The sequence below is a fragment of the Triturus cristatus genome, chromosome 5_2, assembly GCF_964204655.1.
Source record: "Triturus cristatus chromosome 5_2, aTriCri1.1, whole genome shotgun sequence".
NCBI lineage: Eukaryota > Metazoa > Chordata > Amphibia > Caudata > Salamandridae > Triturus > Triturus cristatus.
In genome coordinates this window covers 888,370,859-888,390,470 of record NC_140588.1, presented here as the reverse complement: position 1 = coordinate 888,390,470, position 19,612 = coordinate 888,370,859, and the positions used below count along the sequence as shown (strand labels likewise).

At 47.8% G+C, this 19,612-nt stretch overlaps 1 protein-coding gene across 1 annotated transcript in view; it reads left to right on the top strand.

The window, feature by feature from the left end:
- The window catches only part of TBC1D8B (TBC1 domain family member 8B), a 765,078-nt gene that overhangs the window by 238,971 nt on the left and 506,495 nt on the right, over nucleotides 1-19,612 (top strand). The window contains exon 4 of the mRNA XM_085608029.1: nucleotides 1,452-1,677. Within this exon, the coding sequence (XP_085464155.1) occupies nucleotides 1,452-1,677 (226 nt within the window). The remainder of the gene's footprint in view (nucleotides 1-1,451; nucleotides 1,678-19,612) is intronic.

Genomic DNA, 19,612 nt, shown 5'->3' with positions numbered 1-19,612 from the left:
CTTTTTGGGGGATGTCCAGGCATTCCTTAAGGACCTTCCCTTCAATGGCACTCACCTTTTTGGTCATAAGGTATATTCGGCGCTCAATCGATTTAAGGACAGCAGGGCCACTGCCCCATCATTGGGATTCTCCGCGGCCCTGTGCCGGCCCCACTCAGCCTTCCCCCCCTACTGTGCCTATGGTAGGGGCTACATAGTCCATTTCTGCCCAGCCATCACGGCCAACAGGCTCCCAAGTCCTTTCGTGGCCGCGGACACGGTTCCCACAAGCCCTGTGGAAACCAAGGCCAGAGATCTGCCCTGTCTGCCACTTCCAAGAAACCGAAGACTCCAAACCTCTTTTTATATTCCCTCTTACCATCACAGGTAACCAGTCAGTGGCAGGATCAAGCGCCATCTACCCCAATGGACGTCCTTCAACTCTGACAAATAGGGGCTTCTCCATTCATCGAAACCCTGCCACCCATGCCACCATCTTCAGACTGGCAGACGGAGGACCACCTCTCCCTGCTTCATCATGAAGGGCACGCTCTTTTGGCCAAAGAGACATCAAGATGGAGCCAACATCAGAAGTAATTTGTGGGTGCTATTCCCCCTACTTTCTGGTGCCGAAAAAGGACAGAGGCCTCCACCCTCTGACTTCCTGAAAAGAGTAAAATTCAAAATGCTCAGGTCCTGTCTGCCCTGGACTCCGGATACTGGATGGTAGAGTTGGACTTGCAGGAGGCCTATTTTGCCATACCTGAACTGCTGACGTTACCTACAGTTCACGTGGGCCATGAGCACTGCTGTGCTCCCTTTTGGCCTTACCAGCCGCCCTCGGGTGTTCACAAATGGGATGGCGATAGTTGCAACCCATCTGTGAAGGTCAGGGTTTTTAGCCTTCCCCTACCTCGACAACTGACTGCTGAAGCCGGGTTTGTGCCAAGCAGTCATCACTTTTCCTCCAGACTGCAGTGGAACTACTGCATTCACCAGGGTTCATCATTGAAGTGCCTAAGTCACACCTGACTCCCTCTCCAACGCAGTGTAGTTTTGAGTCTATTGTCCAAAATGGTAAGTCCAGGATATTCAGGAGTTAACCATTTGTGTTTAGTTGGTCAGTCTGACTTTGTGGCATTGTGACGCATGAAGTGTCTTCTGAACGCATACTTTCATTTATGCTAGAGTTCGTCAATGGTTTTGTAGGACCCGCAGCCTCTGAGCTTCTCAGACAAAGTAGAGCCATGGTGGTGCTGATTAAGTAAGATTGGTTCGCGAATCCAAATTTTTTATTCCTGTCTTTTCCATGCTTAAAGGTACATGTGAGCAGCTTAGTATATGATAAAGAATTTAAATGTTTGATTATACAAACAATCTACATTTGAACCTAATTGATAGACAATGTATGATCCCCTAAGATATACAATAAAGTGATCAATTTATCTTTAAAATATCATTTTTTTATCCAGGGTTTGATTGCGGATGAAGGGAAAGGTTCTTTTATGAAGGAGGAAGATCCTGAAAAATTTCGAGAAGCTCTACTGAAATTTGAGAAATGCTTTGAAATAGCAGAGAAGGAGAAGCTGGTGACTTACTACTCGTGCAGTTACTGGCGAGGACGCGTGCCTTGTCAGGGTTGGCTGTATCTCAGTACCAACTTTCTAAGTTTCTACTCCTTCCTTTTAGGTTCTGAAAGTAGGTATTGCCTTTATTGAATTGAAGGCATCATTTTCTTTCTGTTGCTTTTAACTTATATTTATGTACACATTGATGTTAAAATTAAGATAGTATGAAGCAATATACCAATGTAAAAGTGTCTTCTAACAGACTTAGCTTCCCAACGATGACAGATGTTTTAAAAATGATATCCTGATTTTGCCTTCTGTGTTATTGGAACAATCGCTCAGATATTTGTTGTTGCTAGTTGTAAATTCAGTTTATTGTAATTTTGTTTTGGAAGATGAGGGGTGGCTGATGCAGTATCTGTTAAGTGTGATATAAGCCTCTTCTAAACTCATTCTAACGAATGATCCACTCAAACTTGATGCAAAATGTGAAGCATTATTGTTTAGAACCCTATAGCATTAATCACATTTGAAAATTTGCATTTGAGTTTATCTAGATTCAAAACATTCTGTAAAGATGCTTATGCAGTATCTGTTAAGTGTGATGTAAGCCTCTTCTAAACTCATTCATAACAAATGATCCACTCAAACTTTTTTATTTTTTTATTTTATTTTTGGTTCATTAACATTAAGTGGTACAATTAGAGCGTTGATTTACCTACATCCCAGTATGGATTTAAACAGTATAAAACACTTCAGTTTACATCAACGTTAGAGTACATAATACGTTTAAGGTTCTCAAGTCCACATGTCCACGATCCACTCAAACTTGATGCAAAATGTTTAGCATTCAGTAATTATTGTTTAGAACCCTATAACATTAATCACAGTTGAAAATGTGCTTTTGAGTTTATTTAGATATAAAACATTCTGTGAAGTTGTTGATGTCAAAACTTGTACATCATGTGTGAGTTAAAAGTATGGTTCACCACTCAAACTTTATACTATCACCCTTCCCACCTAGTAAAGATGTTCAATATCCACCACCTCCAGTCTTCTGTACTCTGCACCAAAATACCTCTTTTGATGGCATGCAGGACAGAGGTTTGCTAATTTCCTTGTCTTTATATAGAATTGGTGTCCATCGTGCACACAGTGTGTTCAGATTTATGCCAGATGTTTAGGATTCCCACTTAAAATGAACTTGGGTATAATGACTCTTAAGTAAAACTAATTTAGGTAGTCGGTGGTTATCCTTATAACCCAGCGTTGATCATGTGCTCCTGGAAATGACATACATTTCTAATTTGCAAGTTGGTTTTATTTTCATTAAGAGGAACACGTTTTGTGCTGAATACACTTAGCTATCTGTGTTTGTATTTAATTACTGTGAGAAAGTAGTAGAGTATTGAAACATGCATGGCATATGTTTGTGTGGCCCAAAAAGGTTTCTTGCTGTGGACTTGAGCAGTGATGAATGTTGTGAGAAAGTGGATTATTAGTTGGGGTGGATGATAGTTGACCACAAGTATTGGCACTATTTGTGTTGGGGCCAATAAAGGTTTCAGTACGTTAGACCTGAGCTCAATCCCTGATAGCTAGGACATAGAGCAGACAGACTCAATTTAAAAAAAACATATGTAAAGCATATAGAAGTGCCAACAAACTTAGTCGAAACCACCACTCAATAAAAATCCCACTCCAATTTATAAGAGGGAATGTTTGAATGAACAAAATGACTACAAAATTTCAAAAATCCAATGAGGGGAACCAGAGCTAAGATTTTTTAAATTTTGAATTAAATTATAATCCCAAAAAGTGCAAATCCTGGGCAACTGGTCACGCAAGACCAGGACAAACGCAAGGTGCCAGACTAACCACAATGAAGCGCGGGTCGGATACAAGGCCCAGACCAGGGCCGCTCCCCCTAGTGGGCTTAAGAGTGCCGTCCAGTCTTTATTTTGCTGTCTCTCTGCCTTAAATTAAATACTAGAAGACATAATGGTGATAAGACGCACACACTTGCATTAGCTCTTGTGGCCACAGTCACTCTTAACAAATACGTGCACGCACACACACAACTTAACTAACTTCTACCACACACACAACACTCACCATTTGTCCCACTCACTAACTCCAGGGATGGCACACGTGCACTTTGTGCAGCCTTTGTTCTAAGGCTGCCATCAACAAACTGCCTTGTTGACGATCTCACATCCCTAATGTCTTTAAGGTCATCAAGCCGGCATAGCAATAGGCTCCTGGACTGAGCTCCACCCCAAGAGGCCTTTTTATTAAAGTTAGTCCCAGGCGCTTCAGGCTAAATCCCTGCAGCACCAGAGGTTTCCAGTCTGTCAAAGTTTGGAAACATGCCACTCCACCTTTCCTTAACTTGTCACAGGGTGTGGTGTGTACAGGGAACCTCACTGACCCACCCTACTCTGTGACGAGTTGGGGAAGGGTGGGGTTAGAGGATGCAGGACAGACTCTGAGCACTGGATTCTGCGCAGTGTATCAGCTCGAGTTGTTATGACCCACTGCGCAGAATCCAGTTCACAACTTTCCATGCTGCTGTTAAAAGTGCGCAGCCAAGGAATCCAGCTGATTAAACTCTGCAAGAGCGTTCACGCTGCAGAGCTTAAGAAAGACGTTTAGCTTTCACACTCCATCTCGTGGCTCTGAATTGCAGGCTGCCTGAGGTGAGAGAATCATCAAATTAGCAGCACTGCCACGTTTTCTGTCTCCTTATGTGACAGCAGGAATATCAACAGCAGTACAATTGCCCCCATTTGAAATGGTTTGTGCAGGAATCTGCCATTGTACGGGATCTGTGCCAGAACTCCGTTCATCATCATCTTGAGGTTCTTGCCTGCGCTGTAAGCCCATTCTTGAGCTCCATCCCAATAAATGTCTGAAGTATTCCCTCCTTTTGGCTCCTGCATGATATGTTCCTTTCTTCCCAGCTCTGGACACACCCTCTCTCATCACTTCTCTCTGCAGCACACCCTTCTGTCATTCTAACTCCTTCAAGCCTCCCTCCGTCCTGGGTGATGTAGCACCTCATTTCACCTGGCCTTTACAGCATTTTGTTCTGTAGTGTATGTAATGTTTTGTAGTGCCTCCCTCGTTCCATACTTCTGCTGCATTTCTGTTTTCTATGCTCCTGCATTACTTCGATCCTTCCAGTTCCCTGCAGTTGTCCCTCTGTCCAGACTTCCGTTTCAAGTTCCAGTCTTTGTTCAAACACCCATTTCATTCTTTGAGTCTCTTGCAACACATGCCTCCCCAAGATCCTGAAGCACTTACTTTCCTCTTAAACTCCTTTCCTCCAGGTTGCTGCAGCACTCCTTCTACAAGTTATTGCACGGCTTCCCTCTCCCCAGGCTCCTATAACTCTTCCCACCATAAAGGCTCATGCTGAGCTACTCTCGCACTTGGCTCCTATAGCTGCTTCCTTCTTTCCTATAAGTGTATATTAATGAGAAAGTAAACATACAGGCCGGTAGCTGTGCATGCAGGAGTGAGTGGCTGCTAGGGTTTTGGTACAGGCTGATAAAGGGCGTACAAAAAACATTCTAGACAAGAGAAGTGCGGCAAAATGTTTGCTATACATGGTGACCTGTGAAGCGTGATCGAGTGCATGTAGGGAGGGAAGAGCACCTGTGTGTGAGACTGCATGCATGTGTGCAAATAGAAATGCTTCCAAAATCAAACGCTGTGGAACACGCCAACATTTGGTGCTCAATTTTGCCTTTTGGTGGTTTACCCGAGGACCGTATCGTGGCTCTTGAAAACTGTTTCGCTACATTTGCCTTTTCATCAACCCCTGCAAGAGATGGGACTGGAAGGTTATTTGCACAGCCCACCTTGAAACCTAAATAATGACTTACAAGATTCAGTGAAGGGGTAGCCCTGAACACAGTTGTAACACCCCTTGCCTCTTTCCCAACTCTCTCTTTGAATGAACGCCAGAGGTCCCCCCAAAAAACCTTGTTTAACATGCATGGGGAAAAATGCCCAGCTCCCTAAAGAGTAAATCACTTGGTTGTATTGAAATGCAACTGGAAGGCTATTGCAAGGTAGGCTTCCTCTGCATGAAACAAAGCCACAAGTGTTAATGACTGAAATAAAAAAAACTGACGTCCGCATTTTGCCTGCCTCATTGTCACAAACAGTCCTAGAAAGACTTTTTAAAAAATGTCGACAACTCTTTTTTTTGTCAGTGGGCAGACTTGAAACAGTTTAAATCAATTTTCACCTCAGGTTTTGATAATTCAGCTCCGGCCGTGAAAGTTAGTTGTTTCTTTGGGTAAAGAAGTGTGAGGGGAGGGCCTCGAATACACAGTAACAGCAGTGAGGAGAGAGGTGATGGGATAGGTTTTTTAAAATGTTTTTTTTTTTGCTCCTATGTGCAATGCTTTCCTAGCATTTATGTGGATTTAGAAATGTACATCTGTGCATGTTAGAGTGTCAGCTTGACCTGTTCTCAGATTTTTTAGTACGGGTGAAAGATTTTCTTACTCGTGTCTCCAAGAGTCTTTGTGTGGGGGAGGGGAGCAATGAGAAAGAATTGCAATACACTCCACGAGAAGCAACAAATCCTCCCATACGGAGGAGCTCTGATTCTGGACATTTGTGATTTAGAAGCATCCCAAATTTGCCTGCAGTCGTTGACGCAGTGTCCGATACTAGCATTGCTAGTGTGTGTTCTCCAAGTCAAACAAAAGGTTTTAGTTGCATCCTTCAGGAGTACGCATGGTCACTAAGAGAGCAACCATCCAATTAAGGGTATGCAGTTAAGAGCCCCTTTCTTGAAAAGGCAAAAAAAACTACCTGCGATTATACTCGGGGAGGTATGGTAATTTTACAGTTCCTCCCCACGCCGTATCATCCTCCGAAACCAGGGAGGCTCCGAATGGGCTTTGCGGGGACAGGCATGACAAGTAAGTTTCATGTAAACTGAGGGGGTAATCCGTATTAGCAGCACCACCACATTGGGAAGTGTCTTCGAATTAGGAAAGAACAAGTAATGTCCCAAAGCTAGCGCGTGTTCTGCCAGTTACACAGGGCGGTTGCGATGCGTCTTTACCAGACAACACATGTTCAGCCAGAAACAATGTGTCCCGCACTAGCAACACTAGCGCATATAAAGAGGTCTTTGCCGAGTCCCACGCTGTCTAAACATAAAGCGATGTGTCCCAATAGCCACAGTGTCCAGCAGACCAAAAGTTGGGGTGCTCCCTTTAAGATAGTTATGGTACACTCCTGGTGCACAAAAGATAAATAACAAGGACAGGAAATGAAGGGCCTGCAAACCTTTCATCAAGCTGCGCACGGAGTAAACAAAACACAAACACCTAACACGCGCAGAGGCAGGCCAACAAAAAAAAGAGTGCTCTCTAAGTATTCTAAATAAACTGAAGAGAAAGAGCACATGTAAAGGGGGCAGTCCTCATGGGAGGATACAAAAGTCCATAAGGAGGGACTACTAAGCGTATTCACCAAACAAAAGCCAGCATTTACAAAGGACAGTAGGAGTAACCAATGAAAAAGATGAGTGGTTCTTGAAGCCCATATTGTAGATACAGCATGTCTCGAAGGGACAGTGTGCAGGCGGTGCCTGGGCGAGTTCTAAATACTGCACAATTTAAACAACTCCTCTAGAGTCCTGTTTGTTGTTGCTTCTGTTGCCTTCTGTGCCCCTCGGACCCACGGTAGCAAGGACCGGTCAGAAGTGAAAGCCAAGAATACACCAACAACACCTACCACAACGTAGACCTCCACATCAGTGTTCAGAACATCACACACACATCAACATAGCTCAGACACCACACACAAACAACAAGGCCACAACTCAGACTATTTTCAAAGGCTGGGTATCAAGCTTATTACCTACCTAAGAGTCTCACTGCCTATCACCAGTCCTAATCATCCACACCTTGAGGAAGTCAACATTGCTGTTCAGTCATCCAGGAGGAGCACAACCAATGCTACTGTATAAGTTTCCAATTCCCTATCCAGATTACACTGCACAGTCCCATAAATGGACCAAAATGAGGGGTTGACAACGTGCCACAGTACTGTTCACACTCTAGTTTACAATGGAAACCTCTGAATCCTGCAAAAGAGCACAACTGGACAACCGTGAGCTCAATACTGCAATAAGCTGCACTATACAAATGTCAATAACGTAGAAAACAAGGAAAGTTCAGTGTGATATAAATATGCGATCGGAAAGAGGTTAATTGCAATCACTGCTGATTGATATACATGTTTCTATTTTGTTATAGCATAGTACGTTATTACAAAATGTTGTAACAATAACTTATGAAAGCTTACTGTGTACCTTCAGGTGAATCACTGTTTTGTATATGTCTGTTGGATAAGCACTGTTAACATTTTTGGCAGTTCATAAAGTAACATATGGCCTTATTAATTTCTCATGTGTTAATACTACATAAGAATTCCAAATTTTTAAATATTTTTTAATTATGCTGTTCCCGCTGGTATGTATCCAAATGAAGTAGGCTATTAATATGCTAATTTCCATCAGACTGTTAGAACCATGGTTTTGGATTGAAAACCATGCATTCAGGAAAACTGAGCCCTCTGAGGTTTCTTTTAAGTGTTTGTGATCATGATGCTATTCCACATGTTAAAGAGGGAGACTGCAAAGTGTACATTCAAGATGGCGGCACGGCACACCCCTGGCAGATCGCGGGGTTGATTGCGGATGCCGATTGAGAGCAGGGATTGTAGCACCCTGACCCCCCTGCTCTTAGCACCTGGACTTGAATATAACTCTTTGGTAGCGGAGAGCGGGGCAGGCGGAGAGCTGCCAAAGTGGCGAGTGCAGTGGATCAAGGAGACCCTGAGACTGCGGTGAATTACAGGGGGAGTACCACGTGGAGTCCAGCATGCGCCACTGTCGGTGCGAGATCCTGCACTCAAAGAAGGCTGAGAAGCACGTTGGACTAACTGGGGCGTAAGCTGCGTGACACCTCGTGGACTGGGGACTGTTGACCTGGATGCCTGGGAGGGATGAGTAGCTTCAGAGATGGGCGCTGCCATAAGGAACAGTAAAGAGAGTGGTGCTGTGCTACTGCCTGGCTACTGCACCCTGACAGGGAACTGGAATTGTGCTGCTGTCTTGGAAGGAGCCTCAGACTCGCTGAGTGACTGCTGATTGCCCTTGTGTGATCCGGGGTGACAGCCTGAAACCCCCACGGAACGAGGACATCCGTCTGCCCTGTACATGGGAGGCATCCCCGCTGTCTACTGACTGAGGGAGTGACTGCACTTTGCGCCATCCTGAAACCTCTCCCGACAAGGGCCGGTGATACAGAGAGCGAGGTCTGGGAGAACCTGCCGACTGGGGAGAATCTGCTCCTCCGTGATCCTGACGGCTGCCTACAAACAAGAAGATGCAAGAGGTTGGAAGGGCCCTAACCCAAGAGCTGCAGCGCTATCACGTGTAAGAGTAAGGTGCCATATCTGGGAAGACTACTACAGTGGGTGCTGGCTGAGACCTTGATTTAGTGGGCCGGTGGAGCAATTCCATGTGGTTGTGGGACAGGAGACTGAATTCGGGGGAGACCCGGTGAAGGAGATATAGGTGCTGGAGGTTGGCACTGGGTGAAGGAAGCTAGGACTACCGCATTTGTCACCGTGCTGCGCTGGCTGAGGAGCGCGGGAGCGCTATCACTCTGATCAGGAGGGAAGAGAGAATACCAAGTTGCTCTGAGGGACCTGAGGGGGGTGCCTGTTCGATCAGACTGCACTGTTGCGGAACACCGTGGTGCGATTTAACCTCTCCTGCGTTCCTACGGGGACCTGTTCGACCAGCCAGAGAGTGCTACAGGGCGGCATTGGCGATTGTGTACTCCCTCGCTTGGTGAGAATCGACACGGCCCTCGGCAACCCGCAGTGATGGGGCGGGTATCCAAAAAAAAGGGCTTTGAGGCCTTCCGGATGGACGGAGCGGGCACTAATCTGACGACTAAGAGTCAGTGGCGGAGTCCCACAGTGTAACTGCCCCGGGGAGCCTCACGCTGGAGGACATAATGCAAGCCATTACCTCGTCAAGGGAGGTTCTCGAGACAAAAATTGATGCCATCGGGGTGGATCTCTCGATACTCAAGGACTACAACAAGAAACTCAAAGAGCGGGTGAAAGAGACTGAGAAAGCTCTGGAGGAGGTCCCGGATGCGATATCCGCCTTACAACGCTCCTTAAAGTTGGTGGAGGACAAAGTTCGCGTCTTGGAAGCAAGAGCAGAGGACAGCGAAGGGCGCTTCCGAAGGAATAACATCCGTATAGTGGGAATACCGGAGCGGGCGGAAGGAGATGACGCTGTACGGTATCTGGAGGGGTGGCCTAAGGCGGAGGTTGCCCCTGAAGGCCTCTCACCAATTTTCACCCTTGAGCTGGCCCATAGAGTCCCGGCCAGGCCTCTGAAGCCGGGAGCGCCGCCGCAGCCGATGGTGGTGAGGCTCTTGCATTATCATGAAAGAGACCATCTTTTGCAGCAGTCCCGGGGGCAGCAACATCTCAAAATCGAGAACTCCAAGGTGATCTTGTTTCCGGACTTCACCAGGGAGGTCCAGAAGCAGCGTGCCTCCTTTCTCGCCCTAAAACGAAAATTGCGTCAACTTCAAATACCTTATGCCATGCTCTTCCCGGCGTGCCTGCGGGTGGTAGACAATACAGAAACACACTTCTTCACCTCGCCACACGCGGCTTGGCAGTGGCTAGAGATGCGCCAGACGAGGCCCAGGCGGAAGTCTGCGACAGATAGCATGGGGAGGGGGTCACTTATACATGGGGGTTCCCCGAGAGCCCTCCCGTTGCTTGATCGTCGCCTCGAGAGGGACAGAGCGGTGCACGCAGTTGCAGAGATCAGTCGGGGCGAGGCCAGCCCAACGTCTGTCTCCACTGGACGAGAGCTGGGTGGATCTGAGAACTCTCCACCTGGAAGCACAGCAGGGGACTTGGAGACAAAATTGCCAGTGGTCACTCCGCAGACTTCGGATATAATAGTGTGACCTGCAGACTGTCGGATGGGTGAGAGGGACTTGCATCACTACTCAGAATGAGCCAGAGAATGGGCTATGTTCTATGGAAGGAGGGCTGGTGATACTGGCTGAACAGAATTGTTGGATGGCCCGAGCTAATATAGCGTGGGGGAGGGGACCGGGAGGCGCTGTGGGTCCCATGGGGTCAACACACGCCTCACTACATTTTTGTCTTTTGGGTGCACAGTTTAGTAGTGCCGCTTTGGATGGGAACTAGTTTGAGGGGACCTGACCTGGGGAACGGGAGTTTGGGGAAAATTGGGAATAGGGGGGAGGTTTTTTTTTGGGGCTAGGCATGCCGTTGGGGGGGACGATGGAAGGTAACATAAGGGAGGATACGCCATGGGAACCGCCGTAGGTATTACGTGCTTGTCCTGGAACATCAGGAGGATGCATACTACGCAACGCCGTCACAAGATACATACATATCTTACACGAAGAGGGCTCCAGATTGCCGTACTGCAGGAAACGCACTGAAACAAACAGGAGGTCCTGGAGCTACAGCGCAGATGGAGAGGGCAGGTGTTCTGTACCATATATTCGGCTTTTGCATGGGGGGTTCTGATTTTGATCAGGGCCGGGGTCTGTCTGGAAACCTGGCGCCTATGCTTACAGGCTCTGTGTTATTGGGGGACGACTTTAACTGTATACCTGTCTCATTGGACCGCTCCCATCCCTCTCTTGTAGATGCCCCTGTACATAGATTGGCGGCGGCGCGGCGAGCCTGGCAGCAACAGTAGGGATTGACTGATACATGGAGGGCCCATCATCCCACCAATAGAGATTATTCTTACTTCTCGTCGTTGCATGACCTGCATGTTAGGCTGGACTCGATCCATTGTTCTCCGGACGTACATGGGGGAATGGTGCACAGCGAATATTTAGCTAGAACATCATCCGATCATAATCCACTGCTGGCGGTACCACACTGGCTGCGAGATCGTCCTGCCGTCCCCACGTGGCGACTCAGATCGGAAACATTAGAAGACTCAGTGTTCCGTCACACTTTAGGGACAGCGATCGAAAAGTATTTTCAGCTTAACACTAACACGGCATCCACTCTACTTGTTGAGTGGGATGCTTTTAAGTCGGTGATTAGAGGGCACAGTATAGGAGAAATGGTGGGAGTGCGGAAAGTGCTGCTACAGGGTACAGCAAGGGCGGAGCAGAAGCTAAGTGAGGTAGAGCAAGAGCGCCCTGAGCAGCCAGACAAGCATGATGAGCTGCTTGCGGCCAGGGAAGAGATGGCGGTTCAAGTCGAGAGATTAACGATGTTTCGATTATAAGGCCTATACGGATAGGGTGCATGCGTAGCGGGACAAGTCTGGTGTGCTGCTTGCATGGTTGGCCAACCCAGCACGGAGAGGGACAGTGATATTAGAACTGAGAGGCCAGGGAGATTACGTTTTTTATACCCAACAAGGTATCAATGACCAATTCTTGCAGTATTATACTACGCTGTATCAGAGTAGACTGAGCCCTGGGCCCCCAGGAGATGAGGACTTTTTGCCGGAAGCAGGTCTCCCTAAACTTGAGGCGGATGAGGCTGAAGATCTTGGTTGGGACATTGAGGCGGGTGAAGTGCGGAGTGCTATAAAACATATGACCAGGAACAAGACCCTGGGCACGGACGGACTGCCAGTGGAATTTTATGCGGCAGCCCTGGTTCCTTCCCTAGTAGCAATGTACAATAGAGCTCGGCAGGAGGGCGTCCTCCCTGCTTTCACCCGAGAAACAATCATTGTCTCCCTCCTCAAACTGGGCAAACCCGCTTCGGATCGCTCCTCTTATTGGCCCCTTGCGATGTTAACCTGGACTGCAAGATCTTGAGTCGGGTACTGGCTAGTCGTCTATTGCCACATATGAAAACGCTGGTTCATAGGGATCAAGCTGGATTTATACCATAAATAGAGCAATGAATGTTCGTAGACTCATTCGCATCTTGGGGTCCGACACCTATGGTAAAGACGAGGCCTGTATTTTTGTGGTCGACCTTGAGAAGGCTTTTGATAGCCTGGAGTGGCCTTACCTTTTTAATGTTCTACGGGAGTTTGGCTTGGGGGCCAATTTTATTAAGTGAACCGCGCTGTTATATAGTGCCTCCACTGCCAGGGTTAGGACGGGGGCCTTGATCTCTGCTGCCTGTGAGGTGGCTCGAGGGACGAGGCAGGGGTTTCCTTTGTCCCCTCTGTTGTTTGCCCTGGCGGTCGAAACCTTGGCTGCACATGCAAGGACCGGGAGATTCTACTCGGGTTTGATGGTGGAGGGGCAGGTGCAACACATAGCGCTGTACGCAGACGATATGCTCCTGTTCCTGGCCAACTTTGGAGAGGGATCCCATGGGAGGCCCACTGTTTACCTTATTTAGGAACCCGGATCTACCATGACTCTGAGGACCTTTTGGAAGGCACGTGGGGCGAGTGATACGCAGTACGAAGGCTTGTTTAGATTTTTGGGGGACTCTTCCTTTATCTGTAGCAGGCAGAGTTGCCTTGGTAAAGATGGTCATCCTCCCAAGATTCCTCTATTACTTTGGGACACTCCCTGTTTGGATACCGCGTAGGTTGTTTACACAGCTCAACACCATGTTCACAGGGTTCCTATGGGGGAATGGGAGAAGAAGGGTTGCCCTGGTCACTATGCAACGGCCCAGGGCGGAAGGGGGTCTTGCGCTGCCGGACCTCGAGGCCTATTATCATGTGACGCAGCTTCAATGGTTCACAAAATGGGTGGCGTGCCGTATACGGCAGCCGGAGGAAGAAGGGGGGCAGATCCGAGCTGGCGTCTGTTGTCTAGTGTATTGTGACGGGTGCCGCTGAGAGATGGGGAAATGCTGCTGGATTTGCAAGTGGTGCGACAGTGCTGGACGCGACTGACTAGGAGGTCGCGCATCCGAGTTCCATATGCACCCGAGATCCCGCTGGGAATGTGCAAGGTGCTGCCCCATGGAGGGGACTGGAGCAAGCGGCGAACCTGGGAGGAGGCAGGGATCATTGCAATCGGGGATCTCTACGAGGATGGAAACCTCCTTCCCTTCAGTGACCTCATGGAGCGTCATGATCTCCCATGGGGGTCTTTCTATTTTATGCGGCCCTCAAGGCGGCTATTAGAAGGCACTGGCGGGGAGGATTGGTGGAGCCTAAACTGTCTCTCACTTATCAATACATAGTGATGGCAGCGGGAACTATTAAAGCGGTGACCTGTCTGTATCAGAGGATTACCCAGGACATGCGTCAACTGCTGACGGCGCTACGCCTTAAATAGGAAGCGGATCTGGTGGGACCCATTGAGGAGAAACCATGGGGGGAGGTTGTTGAGAGAGCATGGAAAAGCACTCGGAATGCGCGCTTTCAACTGATCCAATTCTATGTGTTACATAGAGCATACTTAACTCCCGGCAAGATCGACTATTTTGGGGCGTCGACTGCATGTCCCCGGTGTGCCTTAGAGGGGGCGGGGTTTTTACACATGTTCTGGGACTGCCCACAGTTGAGGGACTACTGGCAAGGGGTGACGACTACATTGACGACAGTGACGGAGAGGGAGATAGCCATGACGCCAGGGGCTTGTTTGCTCTCTTGGTTTCCATACACTGCTAAGACCAAGGTCACCAGCAAGTTCATTGATTTGGGGTTGGTCCTGGCAAAAAGAGAACTTACTACCCGTTGGAAGGCATGCATAGGGCCTTCTCTTGCGCGTTGGCGCGGGGAGTTTGGGAGGTGGGCAGAGAGTGAAGGGAACTGCAGGCTACGCCAGGCTAAGCGCACTCAGAGCGAGAAATCAATGGAAATGGCGGGGCGTGGGTGGCGCTTGTGGAACTAGTTAAGCACCCAATCGAAGACGAGGGAGTGCCAGATGGGGTTGAGGGGGCACAGGCTGAGTGAGGCTGAATAAAATGATTGGTGCTTGAGTCCGGGCTAACTTTGCAACAAATTCCTCTGGTGTCCCTGGACCTCATTACGGTGCGGTCTATGCGGCAAGTTTCCTGGCGTGGGTTGCACGGGGTTTAGCTGACCATGTGGGTATCTCATCGAATCAACGTCATGCCTGGGGGTGGTGGTAGGGGGTTTGCATTGGGGTGTTTGGGGACTGGGGGGGGAGAGGCAGGATTTAGGTATCCTTGTTTGTAATTCGCTGTTAGGCTGTATTGGGCGCGGAGAATTGATAACCTGAGGGCTATATCGACCGCTGGGAGGGAGAGGGGTCAACTGACAGCTCACAAGGGCCTTTTGATGAGAACCCAGTTGCGACTGGATCTACGAGGATACTGATGATTGTATTTGCAATGTATTTTGTCTACCCAACTGCTCCTTTGCATTGCCCATGTGGTTGTACCGCTGTCCTTTTGGCATTTTCTTTGAAAATCAATAAATTCTGTTTAAAAAAAAAAAAAAGATGCGCTTTCTTTTTATCAACTGTAAACTGATAATCTTGTGTGAGGACTGGAGGCTGAAGGCGTCCAAAGCATTACTGCAGGTAGAAGAATCAATGCAACACAGCCCTCTTATGAAGTGCTCCCTAAAATGCTTGGAACTCACCAGTGCAAAGACCATTGTCTTATCCTGAAAGGTGTGGGATGCCGCTCACCTGCTGCAGTGTTTACTGGTAGTGGTCAGCCTTCATCTGCATGCCTATCTACTTGAGACTCAACGGGGGTCAGCCTAAGCTCATCATGACGTTTCTCAAACCCCATCATCCTTTTGAGATTTTAGTGGGTTGGGGGTGTGGGGAGATTGTAATTGTTTGTTGTTAGGTTAGGGCTCATCTGAATAACTGTTAATTCTCCATTGAGGAATATGCACATTTATCTTTCAGAAATGCCCCTGAAGCCTCTCATGCACTATGATACTGCCCTCTATAAACATCCCCAGTTGTAGGCAGGAGTTGCATCCGGTGTAGTGTCACCGTCAGGCAAGTCCTCCCCAAATAGATTCAGGACTGCTAAGGGTGTCTTATGACATTACAAAATAGTTTTTAAAAAAAAATGAAAAAAAAATGATACTGTGATATTTACCTATCCATGTCTAAACTATCTTGACTTCATGTTAGCAGCTTCACGGGTTCTCATTCAGGGAAAAGAAAGTGGTGTTGTGCCAAGCAGCAAATTCTAGCTATGTGTATGCCCTTGGAACAGCAGATGTAAGTCCATTGTGCATACAGGCACCAATGTGCAGTGACTCTACATTACACCGTATTTGTGTACCTGCTCTTGCTAAACTGTAATGAGTGTGACTATGCCGATCAGGTATGGCTACATGAGACAGCCGTGCCATGTCCTTGAGAAGCACAGGTGTGAAGATTAGGTGCAGATGTGAAATGGAAAAACGTCACATATAGTAGAGCCCTTCTCCCTTGGTTTTGCTTCTTGAAGTGGCTGTGAAAACATGCTTGTTTGGATTACTAAAAGCAAAGCAAGGCAAGTTGTAGCGAAAGGCAGTAGAATGAATGCTGCCTGCGGGTACTCGCTGGGAATAGATGTGTGATTGAGATGTGAATCTCTCTAGGAAGACCCAGTAACACCACATCTAGAGCCACCGACCATCCTAGTCTACGAGGCAAAATGCAGACAAAGTAGCAGAGTAACTGGACCATGTTACTAGCGGTGTTCTGGATAAAGAAGGGACTTCAAGTTTCACAGGGTCTGGAACGGAATCTCTTGTTCTCTCTAGCAAACTAAGTGAAAGAGTCTCTGACTGAAGTGAGAGACGGCTCAGCTGTGGCGGTCAAGAAGGTGAGACCTCCATTCACTGGTGTTCCCCCTACCTTTCTGTAAATGCCCCATTGTCAACTTTATACCTGGTATGTGCTCTCTTCATCACAAGAGATATGCATAAAGTTGTATTGATTCTGCACTGCTCAGCAAGCTATGGTTATTGCTATCGTCAGCATCATTAAGGACTGAGGTCAAATGGAAGCAAAGCTTAGCAAATAGCAGATGGGCATATCCTTTAGGGATGCAACGGTGTCCCCGCTATCCCCACAAATTACATTATTAGACCAGTCACATTCCTGATGCCACAACACCACCTCTGGCACAGTTGATAACATACCTGTAGCTCCCACAGTTGCTTGATCAGTAGACGCTCTGCTTTGGGCTCCTGTTCTTAATGTCCATGGGTCATACTTTTTTTTAAAAAAACATACTTTATTAATGAGCTTCATATCAAAGCCGATGCAATGAAAATTACAAAAATAGTCTTTTTTTTTTTTACATTTTTTTTTTTACTTTTAATGGATACAACATATACGTTAATGAGGCTGCCACATTGTCTCCTTATTATTGATCAGGAAACGAAGAATAAATGGTCTCAGTAGACAATGTAAATATCAAATCATTGCAGTCATGGCAGATGAATGTACATCACAAAGTAGTGATATTTCCATTTATCATAAAAAATAAACTGGTTTAACCAAGTCCCCGCCCTCCCTAACCCACCCTCCCTGCTCCTGGTCGGTCGGTGTCTATGGTGTCTATTGTAATCTAATGGGGGATGCCAGCAGTGTCGTACTGGGGGATCCGTAGTAATCATGGAGTGCAATGTACGGGTCCAGGTCCTGAAACCTACTATGAAAGAGTCACGCATGGACTCTGTGTTATGAGGTTGGGGTACCCCGTGGGGGAATAAGTCAAGTGATTCAAGCTCATGCAGCATGGCCACCCATTCCAGTAAAATGGGTTGTTTACGGAGCCCCCTCTCTTCTTCTCTCCGAAGGACTGCACCTTCGGCCTTTCCCCATTGAACCATGTCATCTTGCCAGCTGGATACCGCTGGACATCTAGGGGATTTCCACCTCATGGTGAGAGCTCGTATCGCTAAGATGAGGGCTAGGTCCACAAACCTCAGTCGTACCTTCTGGACCTTCCAGCGTCTACGGAGGCCCATGAGGCAGGTCAGGGCGTCATCCGGTACAGGAAGCTGTGTGACTTTGTTCAGGGATTACCGTACCCCCTCCCAGTAGTCCCGGAGACACGGACAGGACCACAGCATGTGGAGAAAGTCTGCCTCGTCCCCTTTACAGCGGGGGCAGCAATGTGAAGCGTCTGGGAACATGCTGTGTATCCGCTTGGGGGTGAGATATGACCTATGAAGGATCATAGCCTGAATGAACTTTAATTTAGCATTACGGGAAACTCTTTTTGGGTGTTCTAGCATACCCTGCCATGCTTTATCTGTGATTTCCGTGGTAGAGTCCACTGACCATTGTCTCCGAAGTGAAGTAAGTGTGGTCGCGGCGTGTGCCCTTATACCCGTATATAGCCAGTGGGCCAGGTGTCCCCCATTACCCATGTAGTATAGGAGGTGTACTAGGTCGTGTTGTGGGGATTCGCTGCGGGGACAATGTGTTTTTATGTAATGGGATACGGTAGCGTGTAGTAAATATAGTCGTGTCGGTGCGCCCGTACTCTGCAAAAAGGAGTCGTGGTCTAGCAGACCACCGTCACCAAAGAACGCCCCAATGTCCTCCACTCTCGACTCTATCCAATCTTGTATCCTGGTCTTCGTGAGTCTACCTTGTGGGGTGGGGATACCTAGGAGGGGGATATTAGTCGAGTAGGGGACCGTCAAGGAGGTATAATTTAACGCCTTCTTCCAACAGTGCAGGGCAGTCTTTAATAGGGGGGGGGCATGCCATGGGAATTTTGGCCTTGGGTAAGAATAGGGAGTGTAGTGCTCCCTGGTCTAGTTCCCTTGGTGTGTACCCGATTTCTCCTAAGTTTCTCCCAGTGGTCCAGAAAGATAGCCATTGGAGTTGACCAGCATAATAGTAGGCCTTGAAGTCAGGAACTCCCAGGCCTCTACCGCCGGCCTCCAGTTGGAGGTTCCGTAGGCTTAGTCATCTGCGGCCCTTTCATTGTATTAAAAATAGATTGCGGGACCACTACCGGCAAGTTCACAAAATAGTATAAGAGGCGAGGGAGCATCACCATCTTTAAAATGGCAATACGTCCCATCACCGACAATGGCAGGGATGACCAGAAGGCCACACTAGCACGAAGGGCTGTTATGGCTCGCGCTACCTTCTATTTGTTCTGCCTGTGTTCTGTAAACTTGGATACCTAAGTATTTAAAGGTGGTGGGGGCCGCTGGCAAAGCATAGTCACCAAACTGCAGGTTATGTGGGTATTGTGTGTGTCTGGGAAAAAAAAGGCCACAGATTTTCCTGGGTTTATGGCCAGACCCAAGAGATGCTCGAAAGTGGTAAAGGTATCGGGAAGGGGAGCATTCTTGGCCATCAAGTCCCTTAGGTACAGAAGGATGTCATCAGCATAAATGGAAGTTATGTGGGTCGCACCATCGATAGGTATGCCAAGCCATTCCGCTGACCTCCTGAGCGCTATTGCCAGGGGTTCCAGTACAGGAACGAATAATTGCCAGGGGTTCCAGTACAGGAACGAATAATAATAGAGATAACGGACATCCCTGTCGCGTGCCCCTATGGATCGTATATTGGTCAGAGATGTAACGCCCCGTACGGGCTCGGGCTGTGGGGGATGTGTAAAGTAGGCTTACCCACTTAAGATGTGTGTCTGGGAACCCAAACCGTTGAAGAGCCGCAAACATAAAGTCCCATGAGAGAGAATTGAAGCCCTGTCGGAGAACTAGTGCTATGCATCCCGCATACTGACAGGCCTGCGGAGTGGCTGTCATTACATAATGCAGTCGTCTGAAGTTGAAAAATGTGCTACGGTTCGGCAGGAATCCACACTGGTCAGTATGTATTGAGGTTGGGCTGTATGCGATTGGCAAGGGCTTTACTTAAGATTTTATATTCCATCGCCGGCAGGGAAAGAGGGGGTCTATAATTGGACAATTCCAGGCCATCGCGCCCTGGCTTAGGTAGGGATGTGACCAGTGCTTACATGATGGAGTGTGGGAGATGGCCAGCTTTGAAGGCGGCTTTGTATACTAATTCCAGTGTGGGCACCAGGGCCTCCGAATATGTGTGGTAAAATTCAATAGGTAGCCCATCTATCCCAGGTGCTTTATT